This window comes from Rhinopithecus bieti, unplaced genomic scaffold (assembly GCF_001698545.2).
Source record: "Rhinopithecus bieti isolate Rb0 unplaced genomic scaffold, ASM169854v2 scaffold_5002, whole genome shotgun sequence".
NCBI classification, from domain to species: Eukaryota; Metazoa; Chordata; class Mammalia; order Primates; family Cercopithecidae; genus Rhinopithecus; species Rhinopithecus bieti.
The window spans coordinates 182,271-204,746 of record NW_016804830.1 but is presented as its reverse complement, the minus strand read 5'-3'; the positions used below and the strand labels follow the sequence as shown (position 1 = coordinate 204,746).

The 22,476-nt window shown below is 45.0% G+C and overlaps 3 protein-coding genes across 11 annotated transcripts in view; all 3 read left to right on the top strand.

Moving 5' to 3' along the window:
- POU2F3 (POU class 2 homeobox 3) overlaps window positions 1-3,434 on the top strand; it is an 83,770-nt gene extending 80,336 nt beyond the window's left edge. For all 6 annotated transcript variants that reach the window (XM_017870470.1, XM_017870475.1, XM_017870472.1 and 3 more), the window contains 2 exons: window positions 1,338-1,473; window positions 2,469-3,434. In XM_017870470.1, coding sequence (XP_017725959.1) covers window positions 1,338-1,473; window positions 2,469-2,508 — 176 coding nt within the window. In that variant the 3' untranslated portion in view covers window positions 2,509-3,434. The remainder of the gene's footprint in view (window positions 1-1,337; window positions 1,474-2,468) is intronic.
- A 5,265-nt stretch (window positions 3,435-8,699) lies between these two features.
- Window positions 8,700-16,926, top strand: TLCD5 (TLC domain containing 5). Of its 4 annotated transcripts, none has more exons than XM_017870480.1 (3): window positions 8,700-9,020; window positions 11,075-11,274; window positions 13,234-16,926. In XM_017870480.1, the coding sequence occupies exons 2-3, from the start codon at window positions 11,076-11,078 to the stop codon at window positions 13,770-13,772; spliced, it is 738 nt and encodes a 245-aa protein (XP_017725969.1). In that variant the 5' UTR covers window positions 8,700-9,020; window position 11,075; the 3' UTR covers window positions 13,773-16,926. The 4 variants fall into 4 exon arrangements, with proteins under 4 accessions (XP_017725969.1, XP_017725972.1, XP_017725970.1 ...); XM_017870483.1 differs by having other exon boundaries at window positions 8,738-8,878; XM_017870481.1 differs by having other exon boundaries at window positions 8,738-9,006.
- Window positions 16,927-19,693: 2,767 nt separating this feature from the next.
- ARHGEF12 (Rho guanine nucleotide exchange factor 12) overlaps window positions 19,694-22,476 on the top strand; it is a 152,765-nt gene continuing 149,982 nt past the window's right edge. The window contains exon 1 of the mRNA XM_017870478.1: window positions 19,694-20,749. Coding sequence (XP_017725967.1) covers window positions 20,715-20,749 — 35 coding nt within the window. The 5' untranslated portion in view covers window positions 19,694-20,714. The remainder of the gene's footprint in view (window positions 20,750-22,476) is intronic.

Sequence of the window (22,476 nt, the reverse complement as noted above, 5' to 3'; positions counted from 1 at the left end):
TTTTTTTCTGAGACAGAGTTTCACTCTCGTTGCCCAGGCTGGAGTGCAATGGCGCAATCTCAGCTCACTGCAACCTCTGCCTCCCGGTGCGATTCTCCTGCCTCAGCCTCCCCAGTAGCTGGGATTACAGGAGTGCATCACCACACTCGGCTAATTTTTTTGTAGTTTTAGTAGAGACAGGGTTTCTCCATGTTGGTCAGGCTGGTCTTGAACTCCTGACCTCAGGTGATCCGCCCGCCTCAGCCTCCCAAAGTGCTGGGATTACAGGAGTGAGCCACTGCACTCGGCCCCCTCCACTTTTCAAAGTGTCTTAGGGTCTTAGTTTGGATAATAAAATATATGTCACCCTATCCATAGAACACAGTTTGGGAAACACAAACACAAGAGTTAATCCAAATACAAAATCTGCCATTTCACAGAGGATGAAAATGAGTTTCAGGAAAGTGAAACAAATCAGCACAGGCCACAGAGCTGCTGAGTGGATGGCCAGGGACCAAGACAGGGCTTAGGTCCCCTCACTCCCAGTTCATTGCTCTTTTTGTTTTTGTTTTGTTTTGTTTTTTGAGACAGGGTCTTGCTCTGTTGCCCAAGCAATGCGGTGATGCAATCATGGCTCACTGCAACCTCAAACTCCCAGGCTCAAGTGATCCTCCCGCCTCAGCCTCCTGAGTAGCTGAGACTACAGGTGCATGTCATCACACCTGGCGAATTTTTGTATTTTTTGTAGAGACTGGGTTTCGCCATGTTGCCCAGGTTGGTTTTGAACTCCTGGGCTTAATCGGCCCTCCTGCCTCGGCCTCCCAAAAGTGTTGGGCTTACAGGCATGAGCCATGAGCTCAGTTCATTACTCTAGTTTCTAGAAAACTATGCACCTTTTCTTGGTGGAGTCAGGAGAACTAGAGCAGCTGGCAATCTTTCATGGTGCCCTCAAGTTCTCTTTCTCCCCTGTGCACTGCCTTTCTTTCCTCCTCTCTTCCTTCTTGTTCTTTTCTCCTCCCGCCTCTTGGTCCGGGGCTGCATGTGCCCAGCCTTGGGTGTGTCCCAGAGTAGGATGATTTTGGCATCTGTCCTTGCATTTGGCAAGTCTTAGACTTGCAGAACCAGCCACACCACTCTCCAGGGCCTGGGCTGTAGAGAGCATTTGGATGAGAGCCTCTCTGGGTGTGGGCAGAAGTTGAGGCTAATGAGGCAGGAGGTAGTCAGGTGGGTGTGGGTAGGGAGAGGGTGAGGTCCCTTTGGGGTTATACCAGGAAATTTGTGTCTGAGGGGCTATGTCCCAATGTCCCGGGATCCAGCAGTATTATTTTCCCCTTGTTTTTGCCTCTCCTTATCCTCAGTAACATCATCCTGTTCCCCTGGGAACAACAGCAGGCCTTCATCTCCTGGCTCAGGACTCTACGCCAGCAGCCCCACTGCATCTCAAAATAACTCCAAAGCATCAGTGAACTCCGCCTCCAGTTTTAACTCTTCAGGGTAAGGTGGAGGGGAGGGTGCAGAGACATCCCAGCAGGGCCAAGCGACATGTGAGAAGCTGGGCCCATGCCTTGGGAAAGAAAGCTTGTCATAGATAGGATTGGAAAAGAGGAATGGGGTGGTAGAGAGAGGACAGAGTGACAGCCAGACTGGACTTGATCCCTAGGGAGCAGGGATTTTAAAAAGAAGCTTCAGTCCGTGAGCCATCCTGGCAAGGAGCTGATGTCAACAAAGCCAAAATTTCCATCCTTACTTTGAGGGTGGAAATTTCCAAACACTCATGTCAGAAAGGGCCAGGTCCTTCGCTGGGCTTCATGCGAGGAACCCAGTTTTCAGGAGGTTCTGATGTGAGCCTAGAGCTTAGGCACAAAGAAAACCCTGGGCTTCAAGCATGGCTGACACAGGGAGAGAGGGAAGTGGTGCCAGTTCCTGTCTCCCACTCCCACCTGGGACGCAGTGAGGAAGGCAGCCTCCTAGGCTTCAGTTCATGAGGCAAAGAATCTGCTCTAAAAAGTGTTCTCAGAGCTGATGCCTTTGGAGAGAGAGAGATTCTGCCTTGATTCAGAACAAAACAGAGATGTGTAGGTTACAGACCTGAGTTTGTCAGAAAAGATGAACCCACCTGTCCAAATCCAGGCAGTTCAGCAAGGCAGCCAGCTCTTATTGGCCAATTGTTGCATAGCCCGAAACACTGGAGCTCCTCACCTACCCCTACCGAGACAGAGAGAGAGAGAACCATATAATATACATTACTAGCTTTAAAAAATTGTTTTGAGGTATAATTCATATACCAGAAAATTCACCATTTTAAAGTGTACAGTTCAGTGGTTTTTAGTATATTCACAAGGTTGTGCAACCATCAGCATTATCTAATTCCAGTATGTTTTTATTACCCCTCCCCCCAAAAACCCCTATACCTGCTAACAGTCACTCCCCATTCCCATCTTACGCCATCACATTACTAGCTTTAGGATTGACTTCTTTCTTCCTTCCAGATCTTGGTACCGATGGAATCATCCCACCTACCTCCACTGAGACCAAAATGTTTCTCCTACTCCACCTGGCCCTGTATTCCCCCTGGAAGGAAGGGAATCATGCCTTCTATATACAGACAGATTGCTTTCAGAAGAGTGGAAGAAAATCCCCACTATCAGTGAATCCAGACTCTTGCCTTCTTCAGGAGCAAGGGCCTCCGGAGATCCAAACTGTGATTGAACCAAGTGCAGACTCCCAGTGCTCTTGAAATATATAGCCCCTCCTAGGAGCCTACCGTTTTCACCTTCCTTGCCTATGCCCTTGCCTTCTAGTTCCAAGTATTTTAGTCAGCTTCACTGTGGCAATGGTCTTTCAGAGAAAAGACTTCTTGCTGTTAATCTCCAGCTCATCTGTGGGCTTCTGGGGACAACCATTTGGCTGGAGTGCCAAACACCAGAAGGGGAGATAATAGTTTTGACTCTGAACTTGGCCACAATCCCTGAACTGATCCCAAAATCTGGGAAAAGATTTGAATCTGATATCTCCACCAAAGCCTTGATGTTTTCTCTGTACAGCTACGTTTTTTGACGGAATCTTCATCTCACCCCATTTTCTTTTAACCTTGCCCCTGTTCTACAACCAAATCCATTCATTATTGCGCCCTTCAGGTCCCCTCCTTTTTGCAGAAGGCGTAAAAGAGCTGCCCTTGGTGGGTGCTCTGGGCATGCTGCGCTGCTCACCAGTGCCCTTCTGTCTGTCCATGTCTGCCTAGGGCTCAGGAGTGCCTGTTCTTTCCTTCCCTGTCTGTGTTTATCTTGTCCCCTCTCCTTTCTCCTGGTGGCAGAAAAGGAAGAACACAAGAGCAAACACACAGTAATGACGGTGGCAAAGTACCTGTATATAGCCCTTTCCCATTTTTTGCATTATGTTCTTAACTCCTTAATGTGGAATTTTCCAGCAAAACGTTTAACTCAGGTGTGATTTTTCAAAATGTCTCTGTAATATTTTATCTTCTTTTAAAAAAAGGGGGGGGGGGGGAAAAACCAAAGGATGAAATACTGGGCTAGCTTCCACAGTTCCCCCATGGGCTGGGAATTTTTTTTTTTTTTTTTTTTGAGACAGAGTCTCGCTCCCACCCAGGCTGGAGTGTAGTGACGTGATCTTGGCTCACTGCAAACTCTGCCTCCTGGGTTCAAGTGATTCTCCTGCCTCAGCCTCCCAAGTAGCTGGGATTACAGGCGCCCACCACCATGCCCAGCTAATTTTTGTATTTTTAGTAGAGATGGGGTTTCACCATGTTGGTCAGGCTGGTCTTGAACTCCTGACCTCCTGATCTACCCACTTTGGCCTCCCAAAGTGCTGGGATTACAGGTGTGAGCCACCACGCCCTGCCTGGTCTGGGAATCTTTGTTGACTTCTTTGGGAACATTATCTCTAGAGTCTCCTTTTTTGTGGGCCAGTGTGTAGAGATGTAACATGAAGCCATTCCAGAAATGGTAACTTAAAATAAAAAGAAAAAAAAAAGACAGCATATCTAGGAAACTGTTGAGATTCAAAGGAATCTCACTGTTCCTAAATAAATGTGTATAGTGATTATGAAAAGTATTCCACTGTTGATAAGAAGAGGTTTAGATTCTTGTTCTGTGCCTTTTTGTTGTTGTGGGGGGCATGTGAGTGCATATAATGAAACGGGATGGCAGAAAATGTTTCAAATTGGGACATTAAGTGTATTACTTCTCAAACTGATGCTAAAGATGACATACATTATTACAGGGCCCTGAAGAATTCAGAGTTGTTACTCTCTGTAACAGAACTACCTTAAGGGCAGAGTAGGCAAGAGATATTGTAAATGGGAGGATGGTGAATGTTTAAGGTAGAGTCATTTGAACACTTAAGCGCTGGGGATTGAGGCTGATGTCTCATGTTTCAGATGCCCTGAATGGCAATTATTCATTACTCACAACATAAAGCAATAAATAGTTAAGGCAGAGGATAATTTAATAATCATATATTAGCCAGGCTTGGTGGTGCACACCTGTAGTCCCAGCTACTGGAGAGCCTGAGATGGGAGGATCTATTGAGCCCAGGAAGTCAAGGCTGCAGTGAGCCATGGTCATGCTGCTGCTGCACTCCAGCCTGAACAACAGAGTGAGACCCTGTCTCAAATATACATATTTGTCTCATATATATATATTATATATATATATATATATATGGCTTCAGAATGCATTGTGACTTTTGGTGAGGAGGTTGAAAGGCAGTTAACCTATTCTTGTGGTTTTTCTTAGATTAATACAAATTTAAATAGTTACTGTTGGAGCTTGCAGTGAGCCAAGATTGTGCCACTGCACTCCAGCCCAGGTGACAGAGCGAGACTCCATCTCAAAAAACAAAATAAATAATAAATAGGTACCATTGCTGAGGTAAACGCTGACCTGTGGGAAAGAGAGGCCCTTCAAAAATGTAATGACTGATCGGGAAAAACTATTGGGATTAAACACTTCTTGCAAATAATAATATCCACACAGGAAATCTAAATATTAATAATCAAGAGTTAACCACTCCCTGATGTTTCAATGGGGCTTTTAAAATTCCTATTTCATGTCATGAAGTGGGAGAAGGCCTACTGGTAATGTTTACTTTCTCAAGAAAAGATCTAGTTTAAAGGGGCCGGGTATGTAGCAGACAGACAGCAAGAGGAGCCTTCGGCAGTACTTTAAGTACATACACATGCATGTGTGCATTCCTCCCTGTACGCTCATGGATGCCAGAGCCAACCTTTTTCTACAGAAGTCCTGGCTGCCTTGACATCCTGCCCAGGTGAGTGCTAAAAGCTGATCCTCTGTATTGTCCAAAACTTGGATTTTCATCCATTTGCCCATGATTTTTTATGAAAGAAATAAACAGAATTGTAGCCTGTTCAGACTCCAGTAGCTTTCCTTGCCAACTGACTTGGACATAGCTGAACAGAATCAAGCCTGAAAGTGAGCAGGGTCACCTTTCACGTCTGCATGATTCTGTAAAATCTGTAATTCCAGGGAAGTTTAACTGAAGCTTGGTTCGCCGCCTCAGCATCTAACTAGGGACAAGAGAATCTAACAGAGACCACCAATCATTGCCAAAGGAGAAATAAAAAAGATTGTTGCTGCTGCATTTCAAATTGTATTTCATACTCTAATGTTTAGTTGACTCAAAACGGGTGGGCCCAGCTGTGTGCTCCTAAGACAAAGTAAGGACTTTTGGTCTGACTCAGAGACTGAGTTTGTTAACCCCAGGACTCAAAGCAGGGACCCTGGCCGGAGCTCCCACGTTGCCAGGGCTCCTCATGTGCTCTGAGTGCCCCCACCATGGCTCACTTACTGACTCTTCTGCCTCTTCCTTGTGTGGGGGGGACCTCCTTGCAGTTGAGGCTTTTTTTTTTTTTCTGTATCCCTGTGGCTAACATTGTGACTAGCACATAACAGGCAATTATGTTTTTTAAATATAAAATTCCTTTCTTCCCTCTAAACGCCCTTCAATGAGATAGGAGTTGTGAATACAGGAGAATACAGTGCACACCTGCAGGAATTTTTAGGTAAGTGGAGGCAGCATATCTCAGTGGTTAAGGGCATTGTCATGCCAGATCCCTATTGACTTCAGGAAGGATAGCACCAGATTCAAGAGGCCAAACAAAGACCAAGAGCCAACAAATGCGACATAGGATTTGTTGAGGGGAACTTACATAAGAGGGATCCAGTGGCAACAGGCTGGACAGGAGAACCACCACTGCCTGCAGAAAGCATGCAGTTTATATAGCACTTTCATCTAACACCTTCCTGCTAACAACCTCTACCTGGCAACATTCATTTACCATGAAACAAAGGGCCTTAGCCCCCTGTATGGCCCATGTTCCAAGGGCTGGGCCAGGGGCTCAGATGTTCCTCATAGATAAGGAATGAATCTCTGGGTAGGCCACGCTTGGAACGGTAGACACACATTCAGATGCGTCTGCCACACAGGGTCATCCTCAGGGTATACTTAAGGTTAACCGCAGTTAGGCGCATCTGCCATACAGGCATGATCTCCAGAGTCATATTGCCTGGGTTTGTACCCTACTCTGCGTCCTACTAACTGTGTCGCCTTGGGAAAGCCTTGACTGCTCCATGACTCAGTTTCTCACCTGCAAAATGGAGATAACAATAGGTCCCATCCCATATAATTGTGAGGATTACATGAGTGTGTGTGTGTGTGTATACACATATATATAGATAGTGCTTGGAACGATACCTGGTACATTAATAAGAGCAATATAGGTGTTATTTGTGATTATTGTGATTATTATTCTCATTGTTATTAAATTGGCGGAGAGCTTCCCGACCCCTGCTCTCCTTAACAGCCCAGAATTTCTGGGGGATGCTCCTGTTGACAAGGATCTGATCTGGTGGAACAGGGATTATGGCCAAAGATAGATACATCAACAAAATTTAATCCCAGGCCATGCAGCTTGAACCTAGAATCCCAGTCACCCTAGGATAAAGGCCCAATACTTTAGGACGAACTGGCTCCTTCCCTTTTTCCTTGCCCCCTCAGCCTTTAGACTCCTGAAGACGTTAGTACTCTGTTCTTTCATGGGAAACGATGGCAGCAGGAAGAAAGTCCAGAATCAGATGCTAGAAAAAAAAAATACTGCAACAAAAACAAATGGGGGAAGAGGTTGAGCTCTGCACACTCTCCATTCAGTGAAGTGGATCCTTCCATGTTTTACTTCTCCAGACTATCATTACCTGTTATCCAGTCTATCCCAACACATGTGTAACAGGCCTTCTCCAATTCATCTTACACTGATTTTAATTGAGTATTGCTAGAGCTGGGGTTCTCAACTTTGGTTGCACACTGGAATCACCCAGGGAGCTTTTAAAATGATTGATATCCACACAGAGATTCTGATTTACTTTTTTCAGAGTGTGGCCTGGGTATTAGGATTTTAGTTCCCAAGTGATTCTACCATGCTATCAAGGTTAAGAACTACGGCCCAAATGTGTATAAGAATCACTGGGGAACTTGTTAAAATGCAGATGTTTGGTAGGTCCGGGGTTAGGTTCTGAGATTCTGAGTCTCTGATGAACTCCAAGGTGATGCAGATTTTGCTGGTCCATAGACCACACTTGGACTAGCAAGGGCTTGGAGAGCATGATAATATGATTCCCTTGTTCAATAACATCATGGGCTTCCACATAAGATATTTCAGCCTGGCATCTTAGGCTGGCATCAGAGGCATTTAAAGACTCTAACAGCAATGGTTGTCAAATGTGATCATCTGAATGACTTCTGGGCAGGTTTAAAAAAAATACAGATCCTTGAACCCTATACCAAACCTACTAAATCATAATATTCAAGGTACAGCCTGCACAGGGTATTTGAAAACACTTCCCAAGTGGCACAGATGATCGACACACTTTAGGAACTGTGATATGCTTCCAAAATAGTTTTCCAGACTCATTTCACATCAATTCAACACACAAACATTTATTGTACCTGCCTCATGCTAGGTCCTACGGAAACAAAGATGAAACCAGTGTCATCCTTGCCTTTGAGGGGTTGGTAAGATAAATGACCAAAACTAGAATATTTACTATTCCCCAGGCATGGTCTAAACACTCACATCTCTGCTAACGGTCTTCTCCTTTTGAGAATGTCTATGTTCCTCAGCACCCAGGATTGCCTGTCCTGATCAATCAAGGCAGACATCGTCTTTATCCCATTCGAGCCTCCATTCTTATCGCTCAAACTTACTCTGCTCGGTATTAAAATAGAACCAGAGAAGAAAAGGATTTACCAAACGTGAAATACAACAGTTGGCCTTTATGTAGTGACTTTCATGTGCCAGTCATTGTTCAAAGCACTTTACATACGTAATATTTAAAAATTCTCAAAATAACCTTATGAGATAGGTGTTATTACTATCCCCATTCTGAGGACCGAGGAAAGGGAGGCAACAGAAAAGTAACTTGCCCAAAGACATACCAAGCAAGGTTCACTCTCAAGCCTTATGCTTTACTGCCAAGTTGGTGACAGGGCTGACACTGGAATACTGTAACTTCTAATTCTCAGGCCTGAGCACTTTCCTGCTCATCAGTTCCTGTTTCACGACTTAAATTCAAGCACACGGGCGAGAACGAAGTCTTACATCCCCCACAATGCCTAGTCAGGCTGCAAGCACTTAGTAGGTACTCGATAAATTGATTGGATGAGCTGTCCCATTGAGGGGAGGGGAGAAATGGGTAATGATTTAAACAAACAATAACAGCTATACAAGAGCAGCGACCTGCAGGTCTCACGTCACCGCCAGATCCCTCTTGACTCCCCCGCCAGAGAAGGAGAACCCTCCCGCGCGCTTTCGGAACGTCGGTGGCCCGGCTTCGGCTCTGCGCTCCATCCTCCCAGCCAGCAGGTGCCCCCAGACCCCCGGCTCCTCCTCCGCCTCCGTCACAGCCTCGTCCTCCCCCTCTGGTTCCTCCGCTTCCTGTTCCCTCGATCCGGGCCCGGAGCTGCGGGCGCCCGGGCGCCCGAGGCTTCCCGGTACGCTCCGCCAGGTAACCGCGCGGCGCGAACCGCCGGGCCGGGGTGGGCACCGGGTCCGCGCGGCCCACTGGGGAAGGAGGCAGCAGAGGGCCCGGGCTGGCCTCCGAAGGGGAGCGGGCCTCCTCCTGCCTCGGGCGCCCGAGGCCTTCCTGCGCCAACCTGCGGCGCAGCCGGATGCGGGGATAACGGTGCCTGGCTCCGGCTCTTGGTCCGGGCGTGGCCGAGCGTCGCAGGCACCGCGGCGCGGAGATGCGATCGCCGTCCCTGCGAGGCCCCGGGACCCGCGCTCACCACCAGCCACGCCAGCTCCAAGGCTCCTGCTCGCCAGCCTGGCCCTGGAACCGGAGAAACCAGGAGAGGAGCCTTGGACCTTTGAGCGGCGATGGCCTTCCAAATGCCCTTCCGTTCTTTGGCGAAAACCAAGAGCAAAAAGCCGAAACCCACACAGGGAGTTCCCAGGGTCATAGAGTTGTGTCTGCCATTTACGAATGTCTGTTCTTTTATTTAAGTGTTTGTAAATGGGCTACTGTTTTCTCTGTTCTGCCAAGGAATTAGGATTCAGAGAAGAGGACTCTAAAAATACTAATAGGCATATCCAAATGAGCTGATCCGCATTACTGGCCAGTGACCCTGGCCTTTAGAAGGAGATAGGGGAGGGCAGTTCTCTTCACGCGGGATACTTTGTATTTCTGGCCCTTACTCTGAGAATTGGCCTTGATATTTTACAAAGTTTATTTCAGAACTCCATGTCAGAACTGGACCGGACTGTAGAGTTCTCCAGTCCTAGTCTCTTTCTTTCCTTTCCCTTCCTCTCCTTCCTTCTCCTCCTTCTCCTTATTTTCTTTTCTTTCTTTCTTTTTTTTTAAATGGGGTTCTAGAGGTTAAAGTGATTTGCCCACACTCTTATGGCTAGTCTCTCTAGGGGCAGAGACAGAATTGGAACCCAAGTCTATTATGGACACGTACTGTTTTCTTGAATGAAAGTCTGATTTCAGATGAAAGCTGTACAGACCTTGACCTTCATGAAACCCTCTCTGGATAGCATTCTTGGGAAGTGGCTTGTGTATTGACTTCCACAGATATTATTTCACTGGTCAGAATAAGGTTAAGCAATACGCATAGCCATGCAGACAATTTCTGCTGAGATGAAGCAGATATCTGATATGTTTTTGACTTTTTATTTGTACGTTTCAATGGAGGAACTAATGAATACTAATAACAACATCTTGCTCATTTTTAGATTTTGGTCCTGTGTGACCAAATTGACTCAGTTATAGCTGTTCTTGTCCTAACGTATTTGTCACCAGTACAGCTTTCTGGCGTCATTTCATTTTTAACTGAATAATTGCCTTAAGTATATTTTTAGATCTCAACAAAAACTCCCCACCTCTTGAACCTTAGAATCCTTCTGCTTCACTCTTGGCAAATCTTTGGGTTGGATTTCAGGACTGAATAAAGCCAGGATTTCCCCCCAACCTCCAAGATGTCTGGACTCTTTGTATAGTTCTATATTTAAGTTTATCCCAAGTTTTGTGTTTGACTGATAAACCTGTGACCCAAATCCAGACCTCAGCTGAATTAAGTATCAGCTTAAAACCACATTAAACTGCCATGTGTCATGTGACCTCTCACAGAAACCAAAGTGGCAGTGTTCTATTTTTTCATGAGTGCTTTTCATTGGGGTTTTTGAACTGTAAAGATATTATTTAATACATGTGCTTTATTATTTGTGTATTATTGCCCAAGCTCAGTCATCACTGGAGGGTTATTATTGACATTTACTTATCATAAAATGTGATGCCAGCCTACCAGCTCAGAGTGGGGTTCCTGGTTTCCAGTTGACAGCATTCACCAGTTGCTAATATGTTATCTCTGAGGAACTTGGAATTATAAATACAGCCATACTTAAATAGAAGATTCTTGGCTGTGTAGATAAGGAAAACAAGATAAGGCAATATATTTGAGCTATTCTATAATAGAAATGAGGACATATACACAAAATGACCCAATGCTGTTTTCTTAGGGTGCATTCTTTATTTTTCTGGTTTTGGTCTTTTCATCGCAGGATGGCATTAGCTCTGTGTCTGCAGGTGCTGTGCAGCCTGTGTGGCTGGCTCTCGCTCTATATTTCTTTCTGCCACCTGAATAAGCACCGAAGCTATGAGTGGAGCTGCCGGCTGGTCACCTTCACCCATGGAGTCCTCTCTATAGGCCTCTCCGCTTATATTGGCTTCATTGATGGCCCATGGCCTTTTACCCACCCAGGTAGGTAGGGGATTTTCCCTTAGGGATTTATGATTTGGGGGTAGTCTTAGAAGCATGGGACTTTTAAACAGAATTTATACAATATTGAAGAATAATTCCCATTATAATTTTGTATTGGAATCCTCATTCTTCTTCATTGTTAACTCTGATATTGTTTGTCACTTGTTTCTGCTTTTCATAACTCTCTACTTGTAAAATAAATTTTAAATTGCTTGTTACAATTTAATCAGAAATATAAAAACCATAAAGCCAGTATCAACATATTCCAAAAGACACAAATAGAACTGTATTACACATATTGTTGTCAGCTTGCAACTTTTACTTGACTGTCTACTCAAAAGACAGCATCTTTCCATGTCTATGTTAAGAGGATGAGATGTTCCTTATCCTATTTGTTACTAGATGTACAAGTGTTACTTTCATAAGTATGCAATTTTTTTTTTTTTTTTGAGATGGAGTCTTGCTCTGTTGCCCAGGCTGGGGTGCAGTGGCTCAATCTCAGCTCACTGCAAGCTCCACCTCCTGGGTTCGCGCCGTTCTCCTGCCTCAGCCTCCCGAGTAGCTGGGACTACAGGTGCCCGCCCCCACGCCTGGCTAATTTTTTTTGTGTTTTTAGTAGAAACGGGGTTTCACCATGTTAGTCAGGATGGTCTCGATCTCCTGACCTCATGATCCGCCCGCCTCAGCCTCCCAAAGTGCTGGGATTACAGGCGTGAGCCACCGCGCCCAGCCAACTATGCAAAAATTTTACCCCCTTGTATTAATTGGTTGGGGCTGCCATAACACAGTACCACAGAGTGGGTGGCTTAACCAGATGTTTATTTTCTTAAAATTCTACTCAAAAGACAGCATCTTTCCATGTCTATGTTAAGAGGATGAGATATTCCTTATCCTTTTTGTTACTAGATGTACAAGTGTTACTTTCATAAATATGCAATTTTTATTAAAATTCTAGAGGGTACAAGTCCAAGTTCAAGTTGTTAGCAGGGTTGCTTTCTTCTGAGGCCTCTGTCCTTGGCTTGTAGATGGCCGCCCTCCCACTGTGTCCTTCCATGGTCACCCCTCTGTGTGTGTGTGTGTGTGTGTGTATGCATGCATATCTGTGTCCTAATCCCTTCTTTTAAGGATAACAGTCATATTGGATTACTCTAGTTACCCCATTTTAACTAGATTACCTCTTTAAAGGCCCTATTTCCAAATACACTCACATTCTGAGGTACTACTGGTTAAGGGCTTTAGCATATGAATTTGGGGAGGGGGGACACAATGCAGCCCTTAACTCCCCTGGAATATAATTTTTAAAAATATTTCTTTAGCTTCTCTTACCGAATTTCTGAGTTTTCCCCCCAAACTGTCAAACCGATGAAAGCAACTGTTAAGCTTTGTGTTTTATATGAAGGTTCTAAATGGTTTCAAATATGTCAGGTCCTTAAAACCTACGTTCCTGGACATGAGCACACACTAACTTCTGGGGCCCTCTCCAGAATCTACTTTCAAGATAGGTTAGGGCCACTGAGTGTTCAATAACGTAACCCATTAAGCTGAGAAAAAAAATCTGACATTCAGGAAACAATTATCCAAGAGTCTGGAAATAAACCTTTAGCAGGGTAAAAAAAAAAAAAAAAAATGTGTAGGATTTTAATTGAAGAAACAAAATAATTGGATTTTATGCTGTTCCACGGAGAGGACACAGATTATTGCCTGTGTTCACTGAAGAATGCAAACTCACTGAAGTCAGATTCATCAGAACAGCATTTCCTGAGGTCTGAACATCATTTAGTTTGATAAAGACCTAGATTTTATATTTTAGTCTTTCTTTGGCCCTCATTAAAAAGCATGTGCCTACCATTGTTTTTGTTTTAGTGTTCAGTAAGGTTTGAAAGACAACAACATAGGATCCCTGTGCAAGGTAGCACAATTCCCAGTCACTCAATTTGCTTCCGTCTTGGTTTATTTCAGGCTCACCCAATACACCTCTCCAAGTTCATGTCCTGTGTCTCACCTTGGGCTACTTCATCTTCGACTTGGGCTGGTGCATCTACTTCCAGTCTGAGGGTACCTTGATGCTGGCTCATCACACATTAAGTATCTTGGGCATTATCATGGCCCTTGTGCTTGGGGAATCTGGCACAGAGGTCAATGCAGTCCTCTTTGGAAGTGAGCTTACCAATCCCTTGCTGCAGATGCGCTGGTTTCTCCGGGAAACAGGACACTATCACAGTTTCACTGGAGATGTAGTGGACTTCCTCTTTGTGGCTCTGTTCACAGGAGTGAGGATTGGTGTAGGAGCTCGCCTCCTTTTCTGTGAAATGGTCTCCCCCACACCTAAGTGGTTTGTGAAGGCTGGGGGAGTAGCGATGTACGCTGTGTCTTGGTGTTTCATGTTTAGCATCTGGCGCTTTGCATGGAGGAAGAGCATCAAGAAGTACCATGCTTGGAGAAGCAGGCGGAGTGAGGAACGGCAGCTGAAGCACAACAGACATCTCAAAATACACTAGCCAAGGCTTGCTCCAGATTAGGGATTGGGTTAAGTCAGCCATGGGAACCAGGTTGGAAATATGACTGTTATGGAATTATGCTTATAACAAACTTAGGTTTCAAAAAAGGGCTAAATTTATTGATCAATTTGGTCAGTCTTCAAGCCGAGCATATATCAGTATTAAAACACCAACTTCTACAGTGGCACAGTTGTAGAAAGTGAGAATACTCCATGGTAGTTGGGAATAAGTCAGAACTGTGAAGTGAGTACAACTGGCATTTGTTTTCATTTGTGGTGACCCTGGGTCCTCCTGTCCCTGGGAGGTTTGATGTTCAGGCAGTTTAGAAAGGAACTGAAAAAAGATTAGTGCTATTTCTTGTTTCTTTGAGAACTAACTCAATAAACACTTATTTCTGCTTTTCATGTATCTATTTATCTAAGTTTACCCCATTTACTATAAAGTGAGGGGCTTTCAGAAAGAGACATGCCTTTGGGATTCTGAACATTAGATCGGGGAATTGGGCCGCTTAAACAGAGGGGCGTAGGAGGGCGAGAGTGAAACTGTGGCAGCAAAGAGGAGCGTTACTTACTGAACCACCTATACCAACTGTGCCAGAGGTGCCCAAGACCACTGCCAGTTTCCATAATTCTCTAGGAGGACTCAGTGGACTCAGCATATAGTCTTACTCATAGTTTTGATTTATTATAGTGAAAAGATTCAAAGAAAAATCGGTAAAAGGAAAAGGCACCTGAGACAAAGTCTAGGGTAAAGCAAGCATAAGTTTCCAGAGTTTCTCCCAATGGAATCACACAGGATATGCTTAGTTCCCCTAGCAGTGATTTGTGAAAACGTGTGAATGGGCTATCTACTGGACAAGGTCATTACAGACTCAGTGGCCAGGGTTTTTACTGAGGACAGGTCACCTAGGCAGTCTTTCCCTGGCAGATAGCAAAATTCAAGACTTTCAAAAGGAAAGCAGGTGTTCAGCATAAGCCATATTGTTTGCAGAAACAGTTCAGACACAGTAAGCCAGTCTTATCAGTTAATGGTGGGAGCCCTTCCAAAATCTGAGTTCCCAAATACCGGCCAGTGGCCAACCCTGTAATCAGCCTCTCCAAGGATAGCAGTTTAGGCCTGCTATGTTAACTCTTTTCTGCACAAAACCTGTAGAGTTAGGGCTTTGGATTTGAGATGAATGAAGTGTGGGTAGATTTACTGAGTCCTGTTATATGAGTTCTGCCCTACCAGGAAAACTATGCCAGTTCTCAGGGCTTTTGTGCATTAATCTCCTAGGCATTTGAGGCTATGACTAAATTCCATAGGGATTTATCATGTGGATTCCACTGTGCTTGAGATGGCAGTTTAGATTTCAGCTCTGCTGTACATATTGCAAACTAGAACCAAAGACTTTAAAGTGTGTACTGGCCTCAGGGGGATGAGGTCAATTTTTTTTTTTTTTTTTCATTTTAGATACATTCCCTTTTAGTACTCCTGCTTTTCTTATTTTTATAAAATGGTACCACTCTATGAAGAAACTAATACAACAAGGCCAGTCTTAAAAGGAAAAAAAATAATAATTCTTAGTGTGACAGTCTCCAAGAGAAGCAAGAATATAAGCTTAGAACAAGGGGTTAAGAATCAAGAATTCCTGGGTTCTTTTAACTAATTTTGCTACTCACTTGCCAGATCATTTGGATAGGTTACTTGTTTCTTCTTTGCCTGAGTTTAAACCTATTGTGAATGAATGAAATACCCTGTAGTATATTTCATAGAGACATTATGTGGCATTTTATTAATGGAGGTCTTTCTTGTAGGGCTTTTATGAAAACATGAAGTATTTATTTGTGTATTTATTGATTATTTATTTTTACCATGTTATTTAAGTCAATGGTGTTTGATTAGCTCAGTGGGTGAGCAAGCATATGGTGCTACTGGAGGCAAGGCTGGTCAGTAGGAAGTGTCAGTTCATTCCATGGCCACTGGTAATCTAACGTAATGAGTGTTTTTTTTTTTTTTTTTTTTTTTTTTTTTTTTTTAGAGATGGAGTCTTGCTCTGTCGCCTGGGCTGGAGTGCAGTGGAGTCATCTCGACTTACTGCAACCTTCGCCTTCTGGGTTCAAGTGATTCTCCTGCCTCAGCCTCCCAAGTAGCTGGGACTACAGGCGTGTGCCATCATGCCTGGCTACTTTTTGTATTTTTAGTAGAGACGGGGTTTCACCATATTGGCCAGGCTGGTGTCGAACTCCTGACTTCATGACCTGCCCGCCTCAGCTTCCCAAAGTGCTGGGATTACAGGTGTGAGCCACCATGCTCAGCCATGAGTGGTCTTGAAAATGGAAAATGGTCTTGGCCACAGAAACCAGGCATGAGGGAGTGGTTGGAATGGTGTAAAGTCATCACTGTTCAGGAAACAGTAACTTTAAGTGCATATTAACAGTGCATCTTTAAAAATGAATGTCATTTGGTTAAAGAGTTTTGCTGGGCATTGAGATAATCTGTCAGCATCTCCACTTCCTGTTTTTTTTCTTAATTTCCACTTTTTTTTTTTCCTATGATGAGTGCCCCTAAAATGCTGGTGAGCTTCTTTCCAACAAAATTGCAGTCAAAGTAGGATGCTGGGGAATGCTGATTTTAGCAAGACTCGTAGAAAAGAGTGGCTTGGCACATGAGCTTAAAAAAACAGAAAAAAAGCTGGCTCTTGAATTTTGGCACAGTGCAACCTGTTCCATACCAGATAAATGAACAGGCTTAATCTGGTACCAATTCTTTTTCTCTCTTACTCCTCAGAAATGAAGGGACTGCAGATATTGTTTTGGGAACACTTTCATGGGACTGTATGTAGATTTTTTTGAATGGTGAGAAATCTGAATAATTGGTAAGGGGAAGGGAATCCCTCATTTCAGCTTTTCTTGATGTTGTTACTAATAACTATGAAAAAACTTCTGAGAGAACAATGTGAACTGAAGATGACTCAGCAGTTAAGATGATGCTAAGTTTTGAAACCACAGGTAAATGAAGGGCTAATGAATGTGTGGTGTACTCAGACAAAATGAAGTACTCATTTGCACTGGATTACTATGTAATGATAACGAACACTGTTCAAGAAGGATTTATATTTCCATAAGATTTGTACTAAATTTTATAAAAGTAAAACAACTTTTTATATATCCAGAGTCTGGCTTTATATTTTGTGGTGGTTTTCCAAGAAGTTAAAAAAAGCCTTTTGACCTGTAGAAATGTTGACCTGTATTCATACTTACTAGTGAATTTCACTAATCTGCTGTTCATTATCCATCATTCCCCCTATTTTGTCATTTTGGGGAGTAACAATTGACATACAGAAAACAGTTTGCCAAAAGAGAGAGGAAGAACCTTAATGTGTTTCTTTTTTTTTTTTTTTTTGAGACGGAGTCTCGCTCTGTCGCCCAGGCTGGAGTGCAGTGGCCTGATCTCAGCTCACTGCAAGCTCCGCCTCCCAGGTTCCCGCCATTCTCCTGCCTCAGCCTCCGAGTAGCTGGGACTACAGGCGCCCGCCACCTCGCCCGGCTAGTTTTTTGTATTTTAGTAGAGATGGGGTTTCACCGTGTTACGCAGGATGGTCTCGATCTCCTGACCTCGTGATCTACCCGTCTCAGCCTCCCAAAGTGCTGGGATTACAGGCTTGAGCCACCGCGCCCGGCCTTAATGTGTTTCTTGTTCTGCCACCTGTTTGGACACTTGCCTTGAAAATGGTGATGTCAAGTGAGTTGACATCAGAGACATCGTCTGAAGACAGCTGGAGGCCCTGTCTTGAGGACTGTACTACCAATGCCTAAAACAGTCTGGGACGCATAGTAGACACTTAATAAGCATGTTGAAAGAATGGACAAGAGGATGAGAATGTGGTTTAGAATAATCCCCACTGGAAAACCTCCTCAAAGAGCATGTCCAGTGGATTGGGTCATCAATGCCATTTTTTCTAGGTAAAGTAATACTGACCCTGAGGAGTGTGTTCTACCTAGACTGGCTTGACTTTCTGAAGGCATCCTATAGTTACAGCCTTTACAACAGTTGAGCTACCAGCAGCTTTAAAGAGGCTTTCAGGTTTTTTGTTTGTTTGTTTGTTTGTTTTTTAAATCATCAATGCTTTGTAGGTGACTATAGAGATTTTCATCATTAAAAAAAATTAGTTCTGGAATGAATAACCACTGCTTAATTCAATCTTTTGCTTACCATCTTCTGAAGCTTTCCCACAGCAAAATGCCTTCTTTGCTCACAGCTAGAACCGTGGGTCTGTTTAAGTTTGGAAAGATCTTGAGAGCAGCTTGCCAAGAGGTTTTGTATGCAAGGAAGAGAAGGTGAATTAGGAAACTTTCCCAGTTTGTTTTATTCCTGAAGCTTAAGTACTGAGGCTTCCCTCAAGTATTAAGGGAAGGGAGGAACTCATTTTTAAAATGCATGATTTGATGAGTCATTGGGTTCAATTAATTTGATACTTAACACTGTAACATTATTAGAATAGGGGAAAATAAGATACTTAATACTTTTAAGAAAGATTTATTAAGTTTGGGAATAAGCTTTGCATTTTGGTCAGTGTGTATATATAGAGAGATAGATGAATGGGATTCGTTCCAGTTACATGTAAACACTCAATTTAAGAGTCTTCAGGGTAGAATTGTCATGCTAGGATACACCAGCAGGTGGCAATGTGTCCTGGTCTCATCATTAGGAAAGTGCCTTGGCTAATCTGCTTCTATTCTTTCCAAAAATAAACATTACAAAATTAGCTGGCTGTGCCTTGAACCTAAAAAATCGAGCAATAAAGAGTCGTCTCTGGCCTCTGTTTATCTTTTCCTTTTTTTTCCCACCCCCCCCCCCCCCCCCCCGTTCTAACTAACGTCAGTGTGAGCTCGTGCCTCTATTCGGGGATAATGATCCTTTCATGAACTGTTGTGGAATGACTTTTTGCAACAGCATTGTTAAGAGGTAATTGTTTCCTCTCTCCACATCCACTGTTTATTAGATTTGATTTGCTACTTGGATTCCACAAAATGGCTGAAATTCCTTGCCACCAACATAGGTTTACGCTCAAAAGTCTGAAAATAGTTGGATAAAGGGAATAGCCACTTTAGACGTTTGCAGGCAGAACTGAAGACCTGTATTATACGTGGTACCTAAATTGCCATAATACTGAATTATTCAATCATAAAACTAGATGGGTATCTAAATCTCTCTACCCAGCAGGGGAAAAAAACGAAAAAACGTTTGGAACCCTTCAGAGAGAACCGTAATGCTATCTACTGGATAAATATACTTCGTTTTCTTCTCCCATTTCTTTCCACAACACGCTTGTTAAGTCGCCATGGAAAGCACCATGCCTTCTCAATTTGGCAAATAACACATTTCATTTTGCCAAGGCAAAAACAGCCTAAAAGTAATATTTATACCGAGAAGCCCTGGCTGCAGTCCCCAGCTGCTCTCCCTCAGCCCTGCGCCTCCGGCTCCCGCCCGCGCTCTCCCCCCGGAGCCGGCAGGTGCCCAGGTAAGCGGGGTCTGCGGAGGCAGCGAGGGGCGCCGGCCGGTCACTGGCAGAACGCTTGCAGCCAGAAGACAGGAGAGAGAGTACATTCCCTTAAGGAATAAAAGTTTCCAGGACAAGGGGGGCTGGTAATTTCCAAAGAGCCTCCCGGCACGATGTCCTCGGGATCTCGGGGACGCTCTCGGGAGATCTCTGGTGAAAGTAGACTTAGTACAAACTGGCCTCGAAAGAGAACTTCTCGTCACTCATGGGCCCAGGCGCCGCGGGAGGTGGGTGGGCCTCCCGGGGCTGCACGGGTCCCACTTCCCTCCGCCGCGCAGGACTACTTTTTCGCTCCCCCAAACAGGGCTCCGGCGGAGGCGTCCTTCAAGGGCGGGAGCGCAAGCCTGAGCGGCGGAGGGATCCTGGGTGAGGCGGCTTCCCGAAGTCAGAGGGGAGGGGGCCAAAAAAGTCGGCGGGGGACGGGAAGCTCGAGCTCGCGCCGGACGCGGCCAGGGCCGGGAAGCCAGAACCGGAACCGGAACCCGCGCGCGCGCCCGCGGTTGCGCGGCCCCCACCGCCGCCGGCCTCCTCCGCTGTCTGCGCGCGCTCCCGCGAGGGCCTCTAGAACCCGGCGAGCCGGCCCTGCGCGGGGAGAAGCCGCCGCCTCCGCCTCCGCCTCCCGGACCAGGGCTTCCAGGCCAGGCCGGACGGGCATCTCCCGCCCCTCGCGGGGAGCGTCGGGGAGTAGCCGCCGCCTCTGGCGACTGCGGAAGAGTCCGGGCCTCAAAGGGATGGGGAGCAGCCCGCGGCGCTGAGAGACACGGGTCCCTGTCACCTCGGGCCGCGGGACCCCTCCCCTGGCGCCCACGGCTCGTCCCAGCACCGGGAGCCTGGTGGGGGCGGCGAGCAGAGGAGGAGCCCCGAGCCCGGGACATGGAACCGCGCGAGCCCGGCGCGGGACGGCCGGAGACGCGGCCAACGCTGCGGCCAGGAGCAGCCGGCAGCCCCAGATAGAGAGCCGGGAGGGAGGGCCCCGGCCCTTGCCGCGGCGGGGAGTTCGAGGCCCCGAGACTCCAGAGGAGGAGCCGACACCCGTCCCTGAGCTGATCCCGCCCCAGCCCCGGCGGGAGTCCCGGGTCCCCTTCCCACGGCGCGCGGACTTCTCTCTCTGAGGAAGTTTCTCCTTGTGCCTTCTGGAGGATTTCTCACTAGCTCGACTCAGTCTGGACTGACTCGCTCCCTGGCTTTCTCAGTTTGTTTTGGGAGATAACTTGTTTTCCTCCAACCTGCATCCGTTGACCCCTTCCAATCGGATGGTCTAGATGACTGAATGGAGTTTTGAGTTGGACTTCTGTGTCCCTGACGGAGTTGGGCCTGATCCCAGAGCACTGGGGGTGGGGAGGAGGTGTTACTGTAAAATGCAAGTTGGATAAAAGGAGGACCTCTCGCCAAGGGCCCCAATGAGTGGCACACAGTCTACTATCACCGACAGGTTGGTATGAATTCCTCCTTCGCTCGGCCTCCCGGAATCGGGGTCCGACCTAGCAGGGGAGTCGGTGATTGCAGATTGCCTTTGGCCAGCGAAGTTGACAGGCAAAGGAAAGAGGGTTGTTTCGGAGCAGTGCAGTTAGCCTGGGGTTGCTGCCGAGTTATCCAGTTGATTGGCTTTTGGAAATGTAATTTTTCCGGAGAGAAACTTCCCTCCCAATTCTCAGAGAAGGGGGAGGCAAAACCATTATTGTGGTTTTCCGCCTGTAGTGTGCATTAGGATTGTGTACTCGTTTGGAAATCAGAGGAGAAGGTCATTTTGGGTGAAGGTCGGTGCCTGAAGTCGGCTTGGTATTCCTGTATTATTTCTCAGCTTTAGCCCTGTCCTGCAGTAGGTTCTCAAGACAATTACATTTTAGGAATTTCTACCTGTGAACTTAATGTTGAGCCTACTGCATGGTGACCTGGGAACTTGATCTCTTTGAGATGTTGACCTGCACAGTGTTTAATTATTATCTAATAACTTTCCAGAATGTTGACATTACCAGTAAATCACAGGTTCTTGCTGGAAGCAATGTCCAGGCGCTGAAGAAATGAGGGTAAATCATGGGGTTTGCTTTTAATTCTTGTATTTAAATATTTCATCTTCCGAAAACACTTGGCGTTTAAGAGATATAGACCGTAAGCATAGTATAAGCGCGCAGCTGAATTTGTTGAATTCTGTGTCTGTCCTTTATAGCACTAGCCAGTGTTGCATGGTGGTTTGTGGCGAATGGAGCTAGACCGTGTGTGGTTGAAGTACAGTTTGCTTATCCTAAGTTACTTTTGTTTATAGGGCAAGGGATAAAAAGCATATTGATTCCTTGACCACATTTCATTTCTCAATTTCATTGTGACACTGCATGCCAGTCCGAAATGTCAGCTTGCTTTATTTTTAAGTTAATCGTCAAATCATTATATCATGAAAAAATAGATAAAGTAACTGAATTAGAGGGTCAAAGCTCTTTGATGAAAAGTGCAACAATAGTGCTTCTGCACAAAGTAGTCTAATTTCCTAATAAGAGTTTTACCCAATTGTAAGACTCATTTGTTGATTTTAAAAGGGCCAAATTCCATTATCATACCATAACAGCTACTCCAGAAACAGAACTTCCTCTTCCTGTTGATGCTTTCCAGCATCACATGAATGTTCACTTAAAAGAGTCCGTTAAATATTTAAAGTATTTATATTTACTCTTTGTGTATTTTTCAAAGTGGGTTTTCATTTTCAATGAAATAATTTTTAACTTTTCCAAGAATACACTTACTGTAAGTATTGACAATGCTTATCTTGCTTTCTTCTGGTTATCCCCATTTTTTCCCTTTCAGGGTGTTTCACTTCTGAGAAGTCACTTTTACGGGTGTGGGGATAATTGTTTTCCTGGTTCATTCAATTATGGCTCTTTCTGTTGAGCCTGTAAACAAAAGTCTTAGTAGGAACTAATGTAATGTTGGTTTTCATTGCGATGCTGAGGTGTTTAATTTATAGAAACAGAACTAACTCATTCCACACACAAGTGAGTTAAAAGCCCTCAAGTAACGATTTTTCTTCAGCATTGCTTCTCAGAGATTTTCCTTGTCTTCTCGTTATCTTGGAAATAGAATCTTGGGACTTCTATCTTCTTTATAACTTAGATGGCATATAAACATTCAATAAGGATGAAATTGTTGAAAGCCTGTTTTTTTTTTTTTTTT